The sequence below is a fragment of the Nematostella vectensis genome, chromosome 2 (assembly GCF_932526225.1).
Source record: "Nematostella vectensis chromosome 2, jaNemVect1.1, whole genome shotgun sequence".
Classification (NCBI taxonomy): domain Eukaryota; kingdom Metazoa; phylum Cnidaria; class Anthozoa; order Actiniaria; family Edwardsiidae; genus Nematostella; species Nematostella vectensis.
This window is the reverse complement of record NC_064035.1, coordinates 10,942,522-10,959,156: the sequence shown is the minus strand read 5'-3', so window position 1 is coordinate 10,959,156 and position 16,635 is coordinate 10,942,522. Positions and strand designations below refer to the sequence as shown.

The 16,635-nt window shown below is 39.3% G+C and overlaps 2 protein-coding genes across 3 annotated transcripts; one reads left to right on the top strand and one right to left on the bottom strand.

The window, feature by feature from the left end:
* The first annotated feature begins 601 nt into the window (after nt 1-601).
* Nucleotides 602-6,660, top strand: LOC5521147 (GTP-binding protein 4). 2 transcript variants are annotated; one of them, XM_032366337.2, is made up of 19 exons: nt 602-736; nt 823-881; nt 1,131-1,242; nt 2,208-2,311; nt 2,611-2,694; nt 2,918-2,970; nt 3,057-3,120; nt 3,199-3,235; nt 3,361-3,453; nt 3,673-3,735; nt 3,911-4,133; nt 4,342-4,748; nt 4,860-4,925; nt 5,262-5,311; nt 5,407-5,497; nt 5,642-5,713; nt 5,997-6,137; nt 6,298-6,364; nt 6,472-6,660. In XM_032366337.2, exons 1-19 carry the CDS (start codon nt 689-691, stop codon nt 6,555-6,557), a joined length of 1,920 nt encoding a protein of 639 aa, XP_032222228.2. In that variant the 5' UTR covers nt 602-688; the 3' UTR covers nt 6,558-6,660. The 2 variants fall into 2 exon arrangements, with proteins under 2 accessions (XP_032222228.2, XP_032222227.2); XM_032366336.2 differs by having other exon boundaries at nt 5,994-6,137.
* Nucleotides 6,661-8,042: 1,382 nt separating this feature from the next.
* LOC5521260 (limb region 1 protein homolog) lies at nt 8,043-16,563 on the bottom strand. Its single transcript, XM_032366484.2, has 16 exons — nt 16,285-16,563; nt 15,092-15,179; nt 14,933-14,963; nt 14,557-14,696; nt 14,257-14,360; nt 13,659-13,791; nt 13,497-13,568; nt 12,869-12,933; nt 12,564-12,636; nt 12,312-12,407; nt 11,361-11,437; nt 11,034-11,111; nt 10,091-10,164; nt 9,376-9,466; nt 9,223-9,289; nt 8,043-9,002 (listed from the first exon to the last, which is right to left on the bottom strand). The coding sequence occupies exons 1-16, from the start codon at nt 16,354-16,356 to the stop codon at nt 8,782-8,784; spliced, it is 1,482 nt and encodes a 493-aa protein (XP_032222375.1). The 5' UTR covers nt 16,357-16,563; the 3' UTR covers nt 8,043-8,781.
* Between the last annotated feature and the right edge of the window lie 72 nt (nt 16,564-16,635).

Below are 16,635 nucleotides of genomic sequence, written 5' to 3'. Positions count from 1 at the left end.
TATTAATGTTTAGGGGCATAGTCAGGATAATTCACCACAGGTGAGTGAAGCATAGCTAAATTTCTACCAAGGCAATAGAAGAGCATTCTAACAAATGCGAACAGAGAAGCCAAACAACGAATTCCTAGAAATTCACAGTTGAAAAATAAAATAAAAAGCAGAACAGTAGAAAAGAAAAAAGAGAGAGAGAGAGAAAAAAACAATAACAGTTGAGAAAATAATACTATTGGCTGAGGATCGAACTGACACCAGTCTATAGATTAAAAAAAAGATAATGAGACCATACATCCAGACGTGGGCTGAATCACCGTATGGCAGCTTAAAGCTTTACGGCTAGGCTGGAGATTTAGGCCTCAACACCGCTATCTAGCGACCTGTACAACACAAAGGCGCCTGAGGCACCCGCGCATTAATGGGGAGGCAATAACCAGGATCTCAGCCCTGTCTTATACGGTTACACCATGCACAGCTCACGGATATACCATGAAAAATAATCATTGTCTATTTGGGCTAGAGTCTCCTGGGAGCTAAGGCGATAACACAGGAAGACCAACCAGCTCATGGTTAATTTTCAATATGGCGCCATTTGGCTCCCTGTGTGCACAAGCTGTGGACCACGTTACATTGTCAGCGGTAAATACCATTGGAGCACGAAGTTGCGTTCTTTTCACGTGCTGCCGAGTCCAACATGGCGCACTATAATTTCAAGAAAATAACCGTGGTTCCCACGGCCAAGGTAAGCTACTGTGCAAGCTGGCTTCTCTATTAGAGTTAATTTACTAATAGAGTTTATTTACTAATAGCCCAATGTCTTTCGTTTAGGACTTCATTGATATCGTATTGTCGAAAACACAGCGGAAGACTCCGACTGTAGTTCACAAGTAAGTCATCGAGTCGATGTTTTCAATCGGTTTATCGAGAATTATTTTTAGGGTACTGTATGATCCTCGTGTATATTAATTGCTTAACAAATTCGTATTTTTTCGTAGCTAGCTTTCTAAGCAATGGCTGATCAAATGTGTGTTTATGTATGTTTATTTGTGTATTCGGTTATTGCTTATGCTGTTTTCCTATATGAACCTACCATTCTCACAATTTTGCTCTATTTTCATCATTTTTTTGTTTTCTAGGGGATATAAGATAAGCCGGATTCGTCAATTTTATCTGAGAAAAATAAAGTACACACAGCAAAATTACCATGACAAACTCTCTCAGATCATCACTGATTTCCCAAGACTTGAGGTGGGCGACCGCTGAATTTATCACAAAATAATTAACACCTTCCAAAAGATTTTTGTTAAACTATGTTGAATAAATTAATGTACTGCATATACTGATATATTTTGGGAGTGTCTACAGAATCCAGGGCCACAAAAAAAACATCTTTTGGTTCTGTGGCTCCATGGCTCGGCAGTCATTTTATTTACAAACGTAGCGGGAGGGCTGTCATTTAAGAACGAATCATTAAAGAACAAGGAATAATTATAGTGAGTGGCTTGGCGGCTCCGTGGCTCGCCAGTTTTAGGAAGGAATCATTAAAGAACGGCGAATAACATAGTGAGTGGCTCGGCGGCTCCGTGGCTTGCCAGATATTTAAGAACGAGTCATTAAAGAACAAGGTATATTATAGTGAGTGGCTCGGGGTCATTTAGGAACAGAATAATTTATTCCCCGCTACCTCACTGCTGAGCCAATAAGCCTGTGGTTATGGTGGTTGACTATAATTTATACACTCAATTTGACTGCCGAGCCAATAAGCCAGTGGCTCACAAGATAAGATATCTATCTTAAAATGGGGCCCTGGATTCTGTAGTCTAGCCATATTTTGAACTTAGGACTTAGCAAAGTGACTGTTTATATCCAAATTTGTTTTAGTGCGACCTCCCAGAATCCAATATTCCTTTCTTTGTTTGGGAATAGCACATAGTCAATCAAACAATCAAAACCAGACAAAACGCGCCCAAAGCTTGTGTCTGACTACGCGCTATTCCCAAATGAGACAAGGTTTTTGGGAATAGAGTTATTTAGATACAGCATTTTACTTCAGAAACTAATATTTTGTGACTTTGTATTGTGACTGCTAAGAAAGAGGGTGCCACTTTAGAAGTTCATCAGTCCACTGTGTCATCATCCATGTATCCGCTAGAGATTATACTAAAGTATTAAATTAGCACATTGTTGAAATACCCTGTTGATTGAATATTTAGGATGTACACCCATTCTATGCCGACCTGATGAATGTCCTGTATGATAAAGACCACTACAAATTGGCATTAGGGCAAATCAACACGGCCAGAAATCTCATTGACAAGTAAGTTGTGTGACAGCTCATTTTCAGATCAGGCCAGAGAAGGCAAAAACATTTCACTCTTCACTTTATTAACCTGTATTTGGGGATGTTGGTGAGTGGTACCACTGTAGTAGGTAGTGTTGAGTGGTATCTCTAATGTCAGAGCTTACACATAAACTCCCACACACACCCACTGGTCACATGTAAAGCACTTACAGATGGACAGATGGATGGAAAGTAATCACCTATTCAATGTTTTTTAAGCTCTTTTTTATAAACAAACAAAGTCATGACAAGTCAGTTGTATATTTGTGTTGCAGTGTGGCCAAGGACTATGCCAGGTTAATGAAGTATGGGGATTCCCTATTCAGATGTAAACAGCTCAAAAGGGCTGCTCTCGGAAGGTACTGGATCTGATGCTTTTGCAATAACCACTTTCCAGCTAATCTTGGAAACTTCTTTGTCAAAACTATATGTTTTGGACTACAGTTTCACATGTTTTTTTTTATCAAGTCTACAGTAGAGAATTTTGACCTGTGTGAATCTGTGAGACAAGGAAATGTAGAAGTGTAGAACCTAGCAAGAAGTTAACACTTTAGATGATACAAATTAGTTTTTTTTTTACAGGATGTGTACCATAATGAAGCGACAGAATCAAAGTCTGCAGTACCTAGAACAAGGTGAGAAGAGTGATGCTTGATAGAATACCCTAATAATGTCCTTCTAATGATCTTTTCCTTGTGATGATGGAATTGTTTATTTTCAGTGCGACAGCATTTGTCTCGATTGCCGTCAATTGACCCAAATACCCGCACCCTCTTGGTCTGTGGGTAAGTTCATTGATTCAAACTCTTCTTTGCAAAAAGTGTTTTCTTTAGGGCTAAGACTTGTTTGACTGATCCCAACAGGTTTCCAAATGTCGGGAAATCTAGCTTTATGAATAAGGTGATGTAGACTAATGTATTCCAGTCTTACTGCATGTATAACGAGTAAACTATTTATTTGTTTGTGTGTGTTATTTGACGTAATAACAAGTGTGCACTATATGTTCTTTTTTTTGTAATTGGTAGGTTACTCGGGCAGATGTGGATGTCCAGCCATATGCATTTACTACTAAGTCATTGTTTGTGGGTCACATGGATTACAAGTACCTTCGATGGCAGGTATATGTTATATTTCAGTTAGTCAAAGTCTCTAGTAGGTTATCCTATGGTGTGCTTTGATTTAGCTCAATGCAGCTGGAGATATATGTTGAAAATGATTAATACAGTATCTATAACTTTAACACAAATGTTTATCGTAACAGCCTGTGAGGTGAGGTGGTGTGAGGTGTAGCATCAAAGTATCCTTTTGCTTTTTAATGAGACACTGGTGTGTTTCAGGTTGTGGATACTCCTGGAGTTCTTGATCATCCTCTTGAAGAAAGAAACACAATTGAGATGCAGGTACTGTAGCTTTGATGTTGTGTGGAGTATCTTAGTTCTGTAGCCTGTAGGGTTCTTGTGTATTGTGTAGTGTCAAGAGCTTTCAAGCTTTCCGAAATAAGTCTCTCTTCAACCATACAAGTACCCCTCAATATCAGACTAATGAGGTTTTGTGTTCCCTTGTTTGTTTTCCCAGGCTATAACAGCACTTGCGCATCTGCGATCTGCCGTCCTCTACGTCACAGACATCTCAGAACAATGTGGACACACCCTAGAACAGCAGGTCGAACTCTTCAATAACATCAAGCCACTCTTTTCAAACAAGCCACTTATTGTTGTCCTGAATAAGATTGATGTGATACGCCCTGAAGATCTAAGTGAAGAGCGGAAAGAACTGTTGAAGGGATTTGAGCAGGAAGGTTAGTAACAGTGTGCTTCCTAAACCGGTGCTTCCTAAACCGGTGCTTATGTGTATTTTAAGATTTTCAAAAAGGTCTAAGGTTTGTTTCGTTTTAGTATGTAAGTGACTTCTAAAGAGGCTTGGAGAATTTGAAGTCTATTTTCTGTATCTTCATTGCTATCTATCAGAATAATTGATGTAATATGCTGATAATCTGTACTTTATAGGTGTGACAATCCTGCCGATGAGTACATTCTCTGAGGAGGGAGTCATGGATGTTAGAAACACTGCCTGTGACCTCCTCCTTGCCCAGCGTGTAGAGGTCAAAATGAAGAGCAAAAAAGTCAACGACATTGTCAACAGGCTTCATGTAGCCATGCCTACAGCTCGAGACAACAAGTCACGACCACCGTGCATCCCACAGGCTGTCCTGGAGAAGAAAAAGGCGATGGAGGTGGAAGGTTCAAAGACCAGAAAGCTTGCAGTGGATGTTGAGCGTGAGCTGGGAGAGGACTACTATTTGGATCTACGACAGCAGTGGGATCTCAAGAACAAAGAGGAGAAGGGTGACGTCATCCCGGAGATATTCTTAGGCAAGAACATTGCAGATTACATAGATCCTGACATCATGAAGGTGATGAATTCTGAAAATTTTCAATATGGGTTTTGATTCCAAATGATTTGTTATCATTTTTATAGTCGAAATACTTGATTTCGAAAATATAATATTCTCTGTAACTTTTAGAAATTAGAAGAACTGGAAAAAGAAGAAGAGCTTCGGGAAGCAGCAGGAGTTTATGAATCTGAATCTGTAAGTATTGACATGATCCTTATGTCCTGACCAGATTCTTGCATGGTCAGAGACCAGTCTCTCTGCAAGAAATAATAATCCAGTTTCCACCAAGAATGGTGTATCGTTGACATGTTTGATACTTGTGAATGGTGTATCGTTGACATGTTTGATACTTGTGAATGGTGTATGGTTGACATGTTTGATACTTGTGAATGGTGTATCGTTGACATGTTTGATACTTGTGAATGGTGTATCGTTGACATGTTTGATACTTGTGAATGGTGTATCGTTGACATGTTTGATACTTGTGAATGGTGTATCGTTGACATGTTTGATACTTGTTTTGGTCTAAAGGAAGAAGAACTGGATTCTGAGGGAGAAGAAATCAAGAACAAGGCGGCAGAGTAAGTTTGGAAGATAAAGAACATTGAAATTTATTTTTGTCCTTTTGTTTACTTTTTAAAATTTTCATTTTGGCCAAAAATAATTTTTTCCCCAGGATTCGAGAAAAGAGAAAGCTGATTGTCAAACAACACCGTGAGAGCAAAGGAACCAACAGACCTATTATTCCTAGGAAGGCTCTTGCCAAGGTACAGTAAACTTCAATGGAATGATCATTATAGCCCTACCAAATGTACATTATGTACCGTACTAGCATAACGTTACGTTTATTCTTTTTCCATCCATAAACGTCATAGGTGATGTGTGTTAATGTAGGGGTTTGAATATTCCAGGCTGAGACTGCGCGTAACAAGCGTTCAGCTGGAGTTATTGACTCTGACAAGAAGATGGATATTGACGAAGATGTGAGTAGAAATCTCAAATGATTCTAGTATTAATGTAACGTTACGTCAGGTTAAGTGAATGGACACTCCATAAATGTAAACATGTCAAGAAGCTGGCACATAATTTTGTGCTAGACACTAAGGCACATAACATCCTGTGCAATATGTAGTATCCTTTTAACATGAACATTGCCATTTTCAGACTATTGCTTCAAACTTCGCAGTAACATTTTGCATAAAAACACTTTAAAAAATCTGCATATGGTACCAATGGGTAAAAATGTTTCTTAATTTTCAACAGCAGGATGAACCCATGACTGGCAGAAAGCGCTCTCGCTCCCAGACCCCAGCTAATGCCAAAAGGCGTAGATCCAACACAGCCAGTGTCACACCACGCAGCCAGTCACGTGTTCCACGTGATCAGTCCGGACTCTCAAACCCCGAGGTAAGAATACAATCTTGCTTGTTATCTGGCTTGTGCGCGCAGTTCTCCAACATAGAGCTTGACCTTCCTATTTAGCAACCCAAGATAATGAAGATTTATAGGTCAGTCCGTCAACCATTATTGACGTTAATGACTATACTGAACGGAACTTTATTTTTAGAAAAAGCAAAAGGCAAAGACGCTCGCCAAAACTGTTCAGAGGAAAATGAATCGCATGGGGAAAGCTGGTAAGTGACACTCTATAGTCAATTTGATGTGTCTTTTTCATGGACTAAGGGATCACCTCTCCGTTTGCAACCTGCTTATCTCCTTCGTCCTTTATCTTTACTTGCAGGTGAGGCAGACCGCATGATCAGGACTAAGATGCCGAAACATCTTTTCAGTGGAAAACGGAAAGGAGGCAAAACAAGCCGACGATAAAATATTCGGTCACTGTTTTAACACAGATAGAAATGCAACCTTATGCTTGTATTCTTGGGTTAAATTTAGAAAAAAATTAAAATGGGAAGTCACATTTGGCAAATTTGCATTGTCAAATGAATAGTTGGTCATGGTAGAATAATTGAAAATCATCTCAACCATCTGTAATCCCTCAGTGGTCTGTTTCTTATCAATCATTACTCTACTGTCAGAAGAGTTACTCTTCTGTTCCTCTCTACCATATATAAAATGCTCCCCCAATCTGTGGTCAGTGACCTCTTCCATCCCCTTCCCACAAGTAGTCCCCTCTTCTGAGGCCAGTGACGTCTTCCATCCCCTTCCCACAAGTAGTCCCCTCTTCTGAGGCCAATCAGGTCTTCCATCCCTCTCCCCTTAGTGGTACCTTCTTCAGTAGCCAGTGACCCTATATCCGTCTCCCACAAGTGATCCCCTCTTTTGAGGAGTGACTTCTTCCACCCCTCTCCTATAGTGACCATCTCTTGTATGACCAGTGATCTCTTTCATCCCCCCTACCGTTAGTGATCCGCTCTTCTGTTGCCAGTGACCTCTTCATCCCTCCCCATACTTCTGAAGCCAATGTTCTCTACCAAGTGATCCTCTCTTGCATTGCAAGTGCCCTCTTCCATCCTACCCCTAGTAATTCCTACTGCCTGAGACCTCTTATCCCTCCCAGGAATGACATCTCCCTATCTCTCCCACAAGTCATTCCTCTTGTTATGTATTCTGTACCCGTGGGGGGGGGGGGGGGGGGGGGGAATCCCTATATCCATCTGACGGGGATCATCGTCGTATCTTTAAGGTGTAAATTTGAAGGCCTGGGTATCAATTAGGGATGAAAATAAGAATGCACAGATTTTTTTTTATTTTTACCTCGGTATCTTTTAGGGTGCTATTATAGCCATCCCTCATCTAACTTGTAGCTCATGAAAGACGTGTCAATCTTCCATTAGAGTCAGTTTTAAATAAACGTTTTCATTACAAATTAAAAAGTAAATTCATACCTAACAACGCCCACTTTAGTATCTTTTAGGGTTAAAATATAACCAGACCACGCCCACTTTAGTATCTTTTAGGGTTAAAATATAACCAGACCACGCCCACTTTAGTATCTTTTAGGATTAAAATATAACCAGACCACGCCCACTTTAGTATCTTCTAGGATTAAAATATAACCAGACCACGCCCACTTTAGTATCTTTTAGGGTTAAAATATAACCAGACCATGGCCACTTTAGTATCTTTTAGGGTTAAAATATAACCAGACCACGCCCACTTTAGTATCTTTTATGGTTGTTTTAAAAAAAACCGACGATGATCCCCGTCCGTTTGATATCTGAGTGCCCCCCCCCCCCCCCCGGGATTCTTTGGTCGGTGAGTTATCTTTTCTGCTGCTAATGACACTTTTCCCGTCCCTCACCTACCAGTTTTACCCTTTTGACCCTTCCATTGAACTCAATACAAAAGTCACATGTAAGAAAATTTAATGTAAATTAAATATACAGCGAAATTTGGCAAAGGGTAAGCTTGATAATACTAGCTCGAAGAGAATGAAGCTTTTTTTTTAAATATTCAATATTTGATAGAAAACACTATGATGCTATAATCATGAACGAGATCCCCCTTATAGAGGCAATAAATTCTATCGTTGATATCATATAAATACTTTTTTATGGTATACAAAACTATAATATGTTATGGCCTAACCTCCCAATCCTTTTAGTATTAGCAATGGCAACAGAAACCTTATCTTTTGGCTCATAACACCCTGGAAATCGTCTTGTCTGCGTTGCTCCCCTGCTCTACACAGCCACATGCTATATCTTTCTTATTATACTAATCTGCCAATAAGGTTTAAATGATAAAGCAGCGCGTGACTTTATACTATACCAGGGTATAGCACAAGAACATGAGTGCTTGCAGACGAACGGGAAGGTATAACAGGAGCAGCGTCAATATCGCCTTCCTTTTAAGACTTAAAAGTCTTAAAAGTCTTTTTGTATTCGAGAGACCAGAATTTGACCGCGGGCGTAAACATTTACGGGTTTACGTTTCTGTCTCTGCCACGTTAGCTTTTTTTTAAGACCATCGGACAGAAGTCGAACGCGCTTTCAGAACAGTCTTATGTTTGCCATTGTCCATGCGCCTTATCTCGTAATTGAACAAAGGGGTGTCGAACACGCTCGTGGAGACTCGGGTACACTGTCTATGGCGATTTTTTGGCTTTATCTCGTAGACGCTGTGTGAACATGAGAGCAGGCAGACGAACCTGCTCGAAGAGAGCATTACGCACGGCAGCCGTGAACTTATTTACGAGGCAAAAAGCAGTGGCCACTTCGAACCAGACGTTGTAGATAATGATGACGCGGATATTTCCAAGCCAGTCAAGCCGGCCGAATTCTCCCATCAGATCAAAGTTTGTGATGCCTGTTATAAAACAGAAAAGAAGTTTCCAGCCGTTCCAAATGCAGGTTTTATTATTTGGCTCGTTGGGGGAACCATCTCGAGCTTATGGCTCATCAAACAATCTATCTTCAAATCTGGAATATTCTTAACAGTTTTAAGGTCCAACCTAATATACCTTGAAAGCAACAGAAACCTACAAAAACATCACGAGAATCTTAAGGGAAACAATACACAGGCTTACCAAGCGTCCGGGACAGCACAGGGAGTGCTGAACTTAGGATCAGTAATACGATGCAGTTAGCGATGACCTGTGGAACACAACATCACATGCTAAGTAACACATAAAAACAAGAGGATTTATGATGTTGTGGTTACGAGAGTTATGGAATTGTACCTTAGTCATCGGTGTGTCTTTTGGTACTGGACGAAGTCGGACAAACCATGGGACACTGTACAGGCCAACGAGAGAAGCCAACATAAGGTAGCTAAATGTAACTGTCAAAGTGTTATACTGTATCAACATAGGAGAAGAGAAAATAGAGTGGTAACATCCTTTGGGCCGAGAAAGCAATGAGCTGAAATAAAAGGTAGCCTACATTAGCCTACATTTTAAAAGGCCTCACCAAATAACATACCGTAAATGATATAATAAATGCCTGGGGCGTTTATTGAATTTTCGATGGTCGGGGGGGCTGCTCGATAGATAGGAGATAGTTTATTAAAGAGGGACGTTTTTTACAAGCTATAAACATATAACAAACCCAAGTGCAGGGGGCTCTAGTTTCAGTCAGGATCACGATAATTTATACCCTGAATAGCAAACATTCTTTGACATGTCTCACTCAGTACAACCAGAACTCTGGTTAGTTAAATTTGATTTATATTACCGAAATTCCTATGTCATTTGTTTTTAAGCTGGGAGGGAGGGGCGTTTGTTAGAGAGGGGCGTTCATTATAAACTTGTAAGCTTAGGGGGGGGGGGGGGCATTCATTAGATACAGTAGGAGGCACTATTTTAGATAGGGGCGTTTATTATTTATCATTTACTGTAGTTACATTAGTGTAAGTTAAAATAAAAAATGCATCAATGTTCCCAACTACAAGGATACAAAATAAGCACGATTTCCAAGAGAGCGCCAAAGGTTCCCATCATAGATGAGGATACTTTCCCAAGTACGAGTACCTGAAAAAAAAGAAAATAAATAAATAAATATATATATATATATATATATATATAGGGGCGGAGCTGGCGATCTACCACTACCAACAACAAGACATGCAACTGCCGACAGAAAGACACCTGCCCTCTAGACGAAAACTGCCTACAGACATCTGTTATCTACCAAGCTACCGTAACTCGAAAAGACAACAACACCTCGGAAACATACGTCGGGCTCACTAAAAACAGCTTCAAGACCAGGTACAGAAACCACACCGCATCATTCCGACACGCCAAACACAGAAACTCCACCGAACTCAGCAAACACGTCTGGACTCTCAAGGACAACATGATTGAGTACTTTATTTCATGGCGCATTCTTTCTTCCCACTCCGCCTACAACAGTACCACTAAGCGTTGCAACCTCTGCCTCAAGGAAAAGCTGACGATCATCTGCCAACCCAAACTATCAACTCTAAATAAACGCAATGAACTCGTGTCCTCGTGTCGCCACAGAAACCAAGCCCTGCTACGAAACAATTAGAACTGTTAATCCCGTCACCCTTAAATTTTCGCGCTATCAATTTTTCACACGTCCCGCACTGTTAGTTTTCGCCCCGCATATTTAATGTAACTCGCTATTGTTCCTCTTACCGCCTTAGCTAAAACTATCAGTCTATTATTATGTAAATTTCAATGTTAATAGTATATATACGATGGTAGGAATATTCTCATTAAATCCCCTGATGAGTGGGCAACCACGAAACAGACCTGTAGGGAAACCTATGTAGTTTGTATTTTTCTCAAACCAACACTATATATATATATAAATATATATATTTTTAAACCTTCATAAGATCCCATATACTTCTAATTAAGTTCTGAAGACATACTGTTGCTCTTCTTGGCAAAGACCCATCAACAAACAGGACTGCCAGGAAATTCAGTGCTACCATCGCCATGAGGCTTGTCTGAAAGAAAAACAAACTCGATTTAACAGACAAAACCACACAGGCAAACCCAAAAAGGGCCCAAGAGTGCCAGCCTATTCTCATCCTCAGACTGTCACTGTAGGGGTATGGGCTGGGTTCCTAGAAAGCATGTTAACGCTAATCCAGGGGTGAATGCCCTTTTTTCAATCAAGCACTTGCATGCTTTCTAGGAACCTGCCCTTGGCCTTTCCCTGTCATTAGCAATTCTGGACTTCTGTAGATACTTACTGTGAGCAGCAGCAATATCAGTAAGGATATTGGATAAATGCAGTTTCTTTGTAATGCAGATGCTTTACTCTGACGTTCTATGATAGAAAAATGGGTTATTGACTACAGGAGAGTGCCATAATCTAAAACAATAGATTGCCATTATCTAAAACAATAACAAGCATTGTAACACAGTGCTGGAATATTGAACACAACAGCACAGATATGATGCCATTTTACCAATCAAATATTGTAAATGCTCGTTTACGCAAACAGTTTCCAATAAGTGCCCTGTTTCCAATAAGCTGCCTGATGACTTAGCTTTACTAATTTAATATTTGAAATAAAGTGATGACAGTTATTTATATGGAGCTGAGGTCTGAATTTTAAAGCAAATAAGTGTACCCCAAAACGCTCACATTGTTAAAACATGCATTGGGTAAAAAAGCATTTGGAGCAAGAGACAGGATTGATTCCCCAATCACTGCCTAACATAACAAACGCAGATGGCTAAAAGGGAGAAAAAGGCACGGAGGGCAAGACTCATGTTTTCACTGAGAATAGAATCTGAAACCTGCCTAACATAACAAATGCAGATGGCTAAAAGGGAGAAAAAGGCACGGAGGGCAAGACTCATGTTTTCACTGAGAATAGAATCTGAAACCTGCCTAACATAACAAACGCAGATGGCTAAAAGGGAGAAAAAGGCACGGAGGGCAAGACTCATGTTTTCACTGAGAATAGAATCTGAAACCTGCCTAACATAACAAATGAAAATGGCTAAAAGGGACAAAAAGGCACGGAGGGTAAGACTCATGTTTTTACTGAGAATAGAATCTGAAACCTAGAAGTTGTATGGACTACAGGGCATCTGCTGCACCCTGCTCCCCCTAACAGAGAAGTGTGAATGACCTACAATTCATTATTAGACTGCAAAAGGGATCAATGAACCATATATTTTTCTTTTCTTACCAAGCTCTAGACGTTCTGATTCAAGAACTTTTAGCTTTTGTAGATCGCCATGGTCTTGTGTTTTTCCATTTGCTCCTGTCAAGCCATTCTTGAAACCTACAACAACAGTCATGTTCTTATTATATCAACTTAGGTTGCAAAGAATGTATAAATAGCAAATGTGTCATTTGCGATCCAAACATTTTTCTCAATCATAGTTTAAAATTTAAATTAAGAAAATTATGAATGATTTAGAGTCAAGAATCAACTTGCCATTCAGTTTCCTTTTCAAACTCTCTTCCTCCATCTGAATTGCTTGTATTTCATCATCTAAATCTCTCAGAAACTGTGGAATTTAATAAATAAGGCCTTTAATAAAATCAAATATTATTTTACCTTAACTAGGCTTTAAAAAAGATGTTTAATAGGTTTAGCTGAATAAATATTAAGACAACAGACCATACAATTTAAACAAGATGTGTCTTGAAATAATGACAATAATGCTCATTCTAAGAAAGTTCTTAATTCTTAGAAAGTAAGTTTTTCATTCTAAGAAAGTTCTTCATTCATATGTTTACCTGTGGTTTGACAACATATTGTCCAAGAACTGTGAACATTCTTGCAAAGCCAACAGGTGTACAAACTAAAATAGAATGAAAGTATTAGAAGGTGTGAATGGAATAAGCTATAAAGTAAAGCTGCACACAGAGAGGACAACTTGTCTTGCATGCTTTTGACTTTTTAAGCTACTCAATTTTCCAACCAACATGGACATCATCCCAACAATGCCATCATTATCCATTTCTATCCAGGTTGAGCAGAATTTCAAAAATACGTCCAACTATTTTCATTGCTTTCTTAATATTTGATTAAACACCTTACTTGAGTAAGGTGTTTAATCTGTGCCTCTTTTTAGGTCAGGAGCAAAGTAGAGAGCCAAATAAATAAATTTAAACAGTCTTAAAGAAAATCTGGGTAGAGACACACCTTTCATATACCCATCAGGTGCATACACTGGATTGGGTTGGGAAGGTGGGAGGGGGGGGGGGGGTTGAAGTAATAGTAAGTATTATACAGACGATAGTATGGGATAGTATTTGACAACCTTTGTCTTGGCAGCCAAGGGGGGTACAAAGGCACCCTATGCACTCCCGTGGGTATGTATCTGCCCCATATATCTACAGTACAGATGATCTTCAAACTTACTCAGTAACATAAGACCACCAAGTAATGAGATGCAAGAGTAGATAAATGGTAGCCCTGGGATCCACGCACCAGCTGAAAGCATAAAACAGGGAATGCTCAGCAGGTAATTTCTAGTCTATAAGTTCACTAACACAGACGATTGTCTCAGATGTGTCATCCTACCTGGGTCAGCTAGTGATGGGTTTGTGCTCCACTTCTTGTCAAGGAGGGCGGACACAACCCATACAATACTGCTGATAAGGACTGCGAGCAGGCACAGTACGACTGACGTCTCATAAACCCTGGCCATGATGCCCTGTTTGAATATAAGATTAACAGCAGCCCAACAGAGGGGGAACATCTGATGTGTTTTTTTTAATCTATTTTTTTTGTCTTGTAATCTCGGTTTTCCCCCAACTATGCTTCAATACTAAAAATGAACAGTTCATTCCACAGGGATCCTGTTACAAGTTACACAGCTACTGTATGTAAATAGGCTTAAACAGATCTCTTTGAAAAATAGAGATATACTAAATTACCCAGAATAACCATATATTAGCAAGATTAAAAAAATCATGAAACGGCCTGGGAATATTAACACTCTCAAACTACCAATCACATGACTTTTCAATATCTCAGCCTGACTATTGGCCACCCTGCAAATTAAAAGGCAATTACAAGGGAATTGTATGCTGCCAAAAGGAAGGTTAACAAGAAAGCCCATACATCATCATACAGTATATGCTTAAAATGTCCCTCTGTAATGAAAATGATAACACACCTTTCTAGAGCCAGCAAATCCTTCTGACTCAGTGATGAAGTAAGCAAATGGCATGGAGACAAACAAAGATATATAAGAGCCAAGGAAGATCTGGTTCCACATTCCTGAAGGACAAGAGGGATAAGAGTGATTACATGATGACACCTTAGTCAAAATATCGCCAACACTGCTAGTACCAGCTTAGTCTATTTAGCAGCTGATCTTAGTGTCACACACACACACACTCAAGCTCATGGGGTGGGTGTGAAGGAACACTGCTAACAGACAAGCACCAACCCAACCAAGTAAATAGAGACTTACCATGTATAAGGGAGCCATTTAACCACTTGATATAGTAACTGTTTGGGTACATGACAAGAATCTCATTGCTAAGGATTGACATGGGTAGAAGAAGCACAGCTCCAAGTGACACAGACAGTGTAAAGGTGCACAACCATCGCCTTAAAAAAGATGGTTAAGTCTGTTATTAATCATCATCATCATCAATATTATCATCATCATCATTATTAATCAGGCTGGTTCTTAGAAACAATGACGGCAAGTTGTCAACAAGAAACTCTGCTCAAAGAATACAGAGAATGGACTAAAATTCAGCCAAGTCAACATTAAGTATAGAAACACTGAATTACATATAAAAAAATATTATAGCCTGAGTGGCCTTGTTTTGTATACTCACGAAATCCTGTATACTGTAGCATCTTCATCATCTAGAACAAGAGGGATGTGTTCAAATAGCAGTACACATAAGTATAGCTTTTACTGATTCAAACATATGCTGGTGAGGTTTATTTTATATCTGTATTCAATAAAAAAAAGACCCTGATGGCCACCATACCTGAGCTGATTTCATCTTTTCTTCTCCTATAGCTGTACACCACTGCATAGGATATGCTGTTCAGTATTACAAAGACTAGAAATGATATCTGCAAGAACGAATGGATACAGTCATTGGTATAGAAAAAATAAGACACCATGCTAGCCGCCTAATGCTCAGATTGAGCACAGCAAACACCGTAGCCATTCTTTGCTCTTATGTGTGTGATTTTGATATCCAGGGACAATGTTTTCAAAATCACCTACCCTTTTTCTCAAATTTCAGTAGAGATTTTGCAGGTAGGTGATCAAGAAAATTCTAGTGACACAGTCACTACCAAGTGTTATGTGCATACTGTACCAAGTGACAACAAGTGTATAGTGTTTTTGAAGGAGTGTTTGGTAATTTGTGGTAAGAAAAACAATGAATTATTTAAAAAAAAGTTATCTGACTAACCTCATAGGAAATATTGCTAAATTCTCACTGTTACAAAGGCAGAAATCTTACTTGAGTACGAATATTCAAAAAAAGCTACTAGTATTCTGAATTATTATTCCAAGTTCAATGAATTCTTTTCTAAAACCCTCATTCTACAATTGCTTCATCAATATGCCAGCCCCTGAAATATTTAACTTGTTAAAGGAGAGGCTAATAAACATCTAACCTTTGATCAGAAAAGGCCAGGAATAATCAATCTGCACTTTTAATTAGACCCTAGGGAGGGCCTTTTGTACTTTTTACGGCCATTGTTCATAAAAAAAAACACTACATTCTTGATACAAGCAGCTTCTCGCACTAAGAAATCAACAATCTACTGCATCTTATAAAATGTTTTTTTTACTATAGGTATCTATAGTTAAATATTTCAAACATTCTATTACATGGTATTGGTAACTAAACAATGTCTAGTACTTGTGTCAATATTGATAAAGCCCGATGTATGTAAAACAAACAGACGGGAACACCAAAACTAATATCTCAGTAGAACCCGCAGTACAATAAATTCTACCTTGCCCTTTAAAGTTATAATTCATCTAAATTGGTTAAAATTTTTATCAGAGTATCAAGTGTCGGTCACAGCGGTAATGTTCTAGCGGGTAGCGAATTTTTGCGTACATATTCACACTCAAACCACAACTTCAGCGAATCGATAAACATCGCTTTGGTTTGGCTACAGATGTGGTTGAGCTGGAGTGAGTCTCGGCTGATCTTACCACATATTCGCGGACAGTATCATAAAAGATTTGCTCTGCATTGGCAAGCTCGTTGTTTGGGCCTATTTCCATTTCGTCATCCACTCGTGAAACAATTCGGTAAAAGTCTTAGTGAGTCGCCCTGCATTGTTGACTGTTGTTTCTTTACAACATACCCTTCTGTTTTAAATTGTTAGAAGGCCAAAAATAGATATTTTCTCTGAGCGAAGGATAGATTGCTCAACTCAACTTTCAACTTGCGATGGAAAAAGCTCAAGACTGTTTTGTTCGCCCCAGTCCATTCACCACAGGATGCCCAACACATAGATCGACAAGTCTCCAGTTCCTCTCTTATCCCCCCCCCCCCCCCCT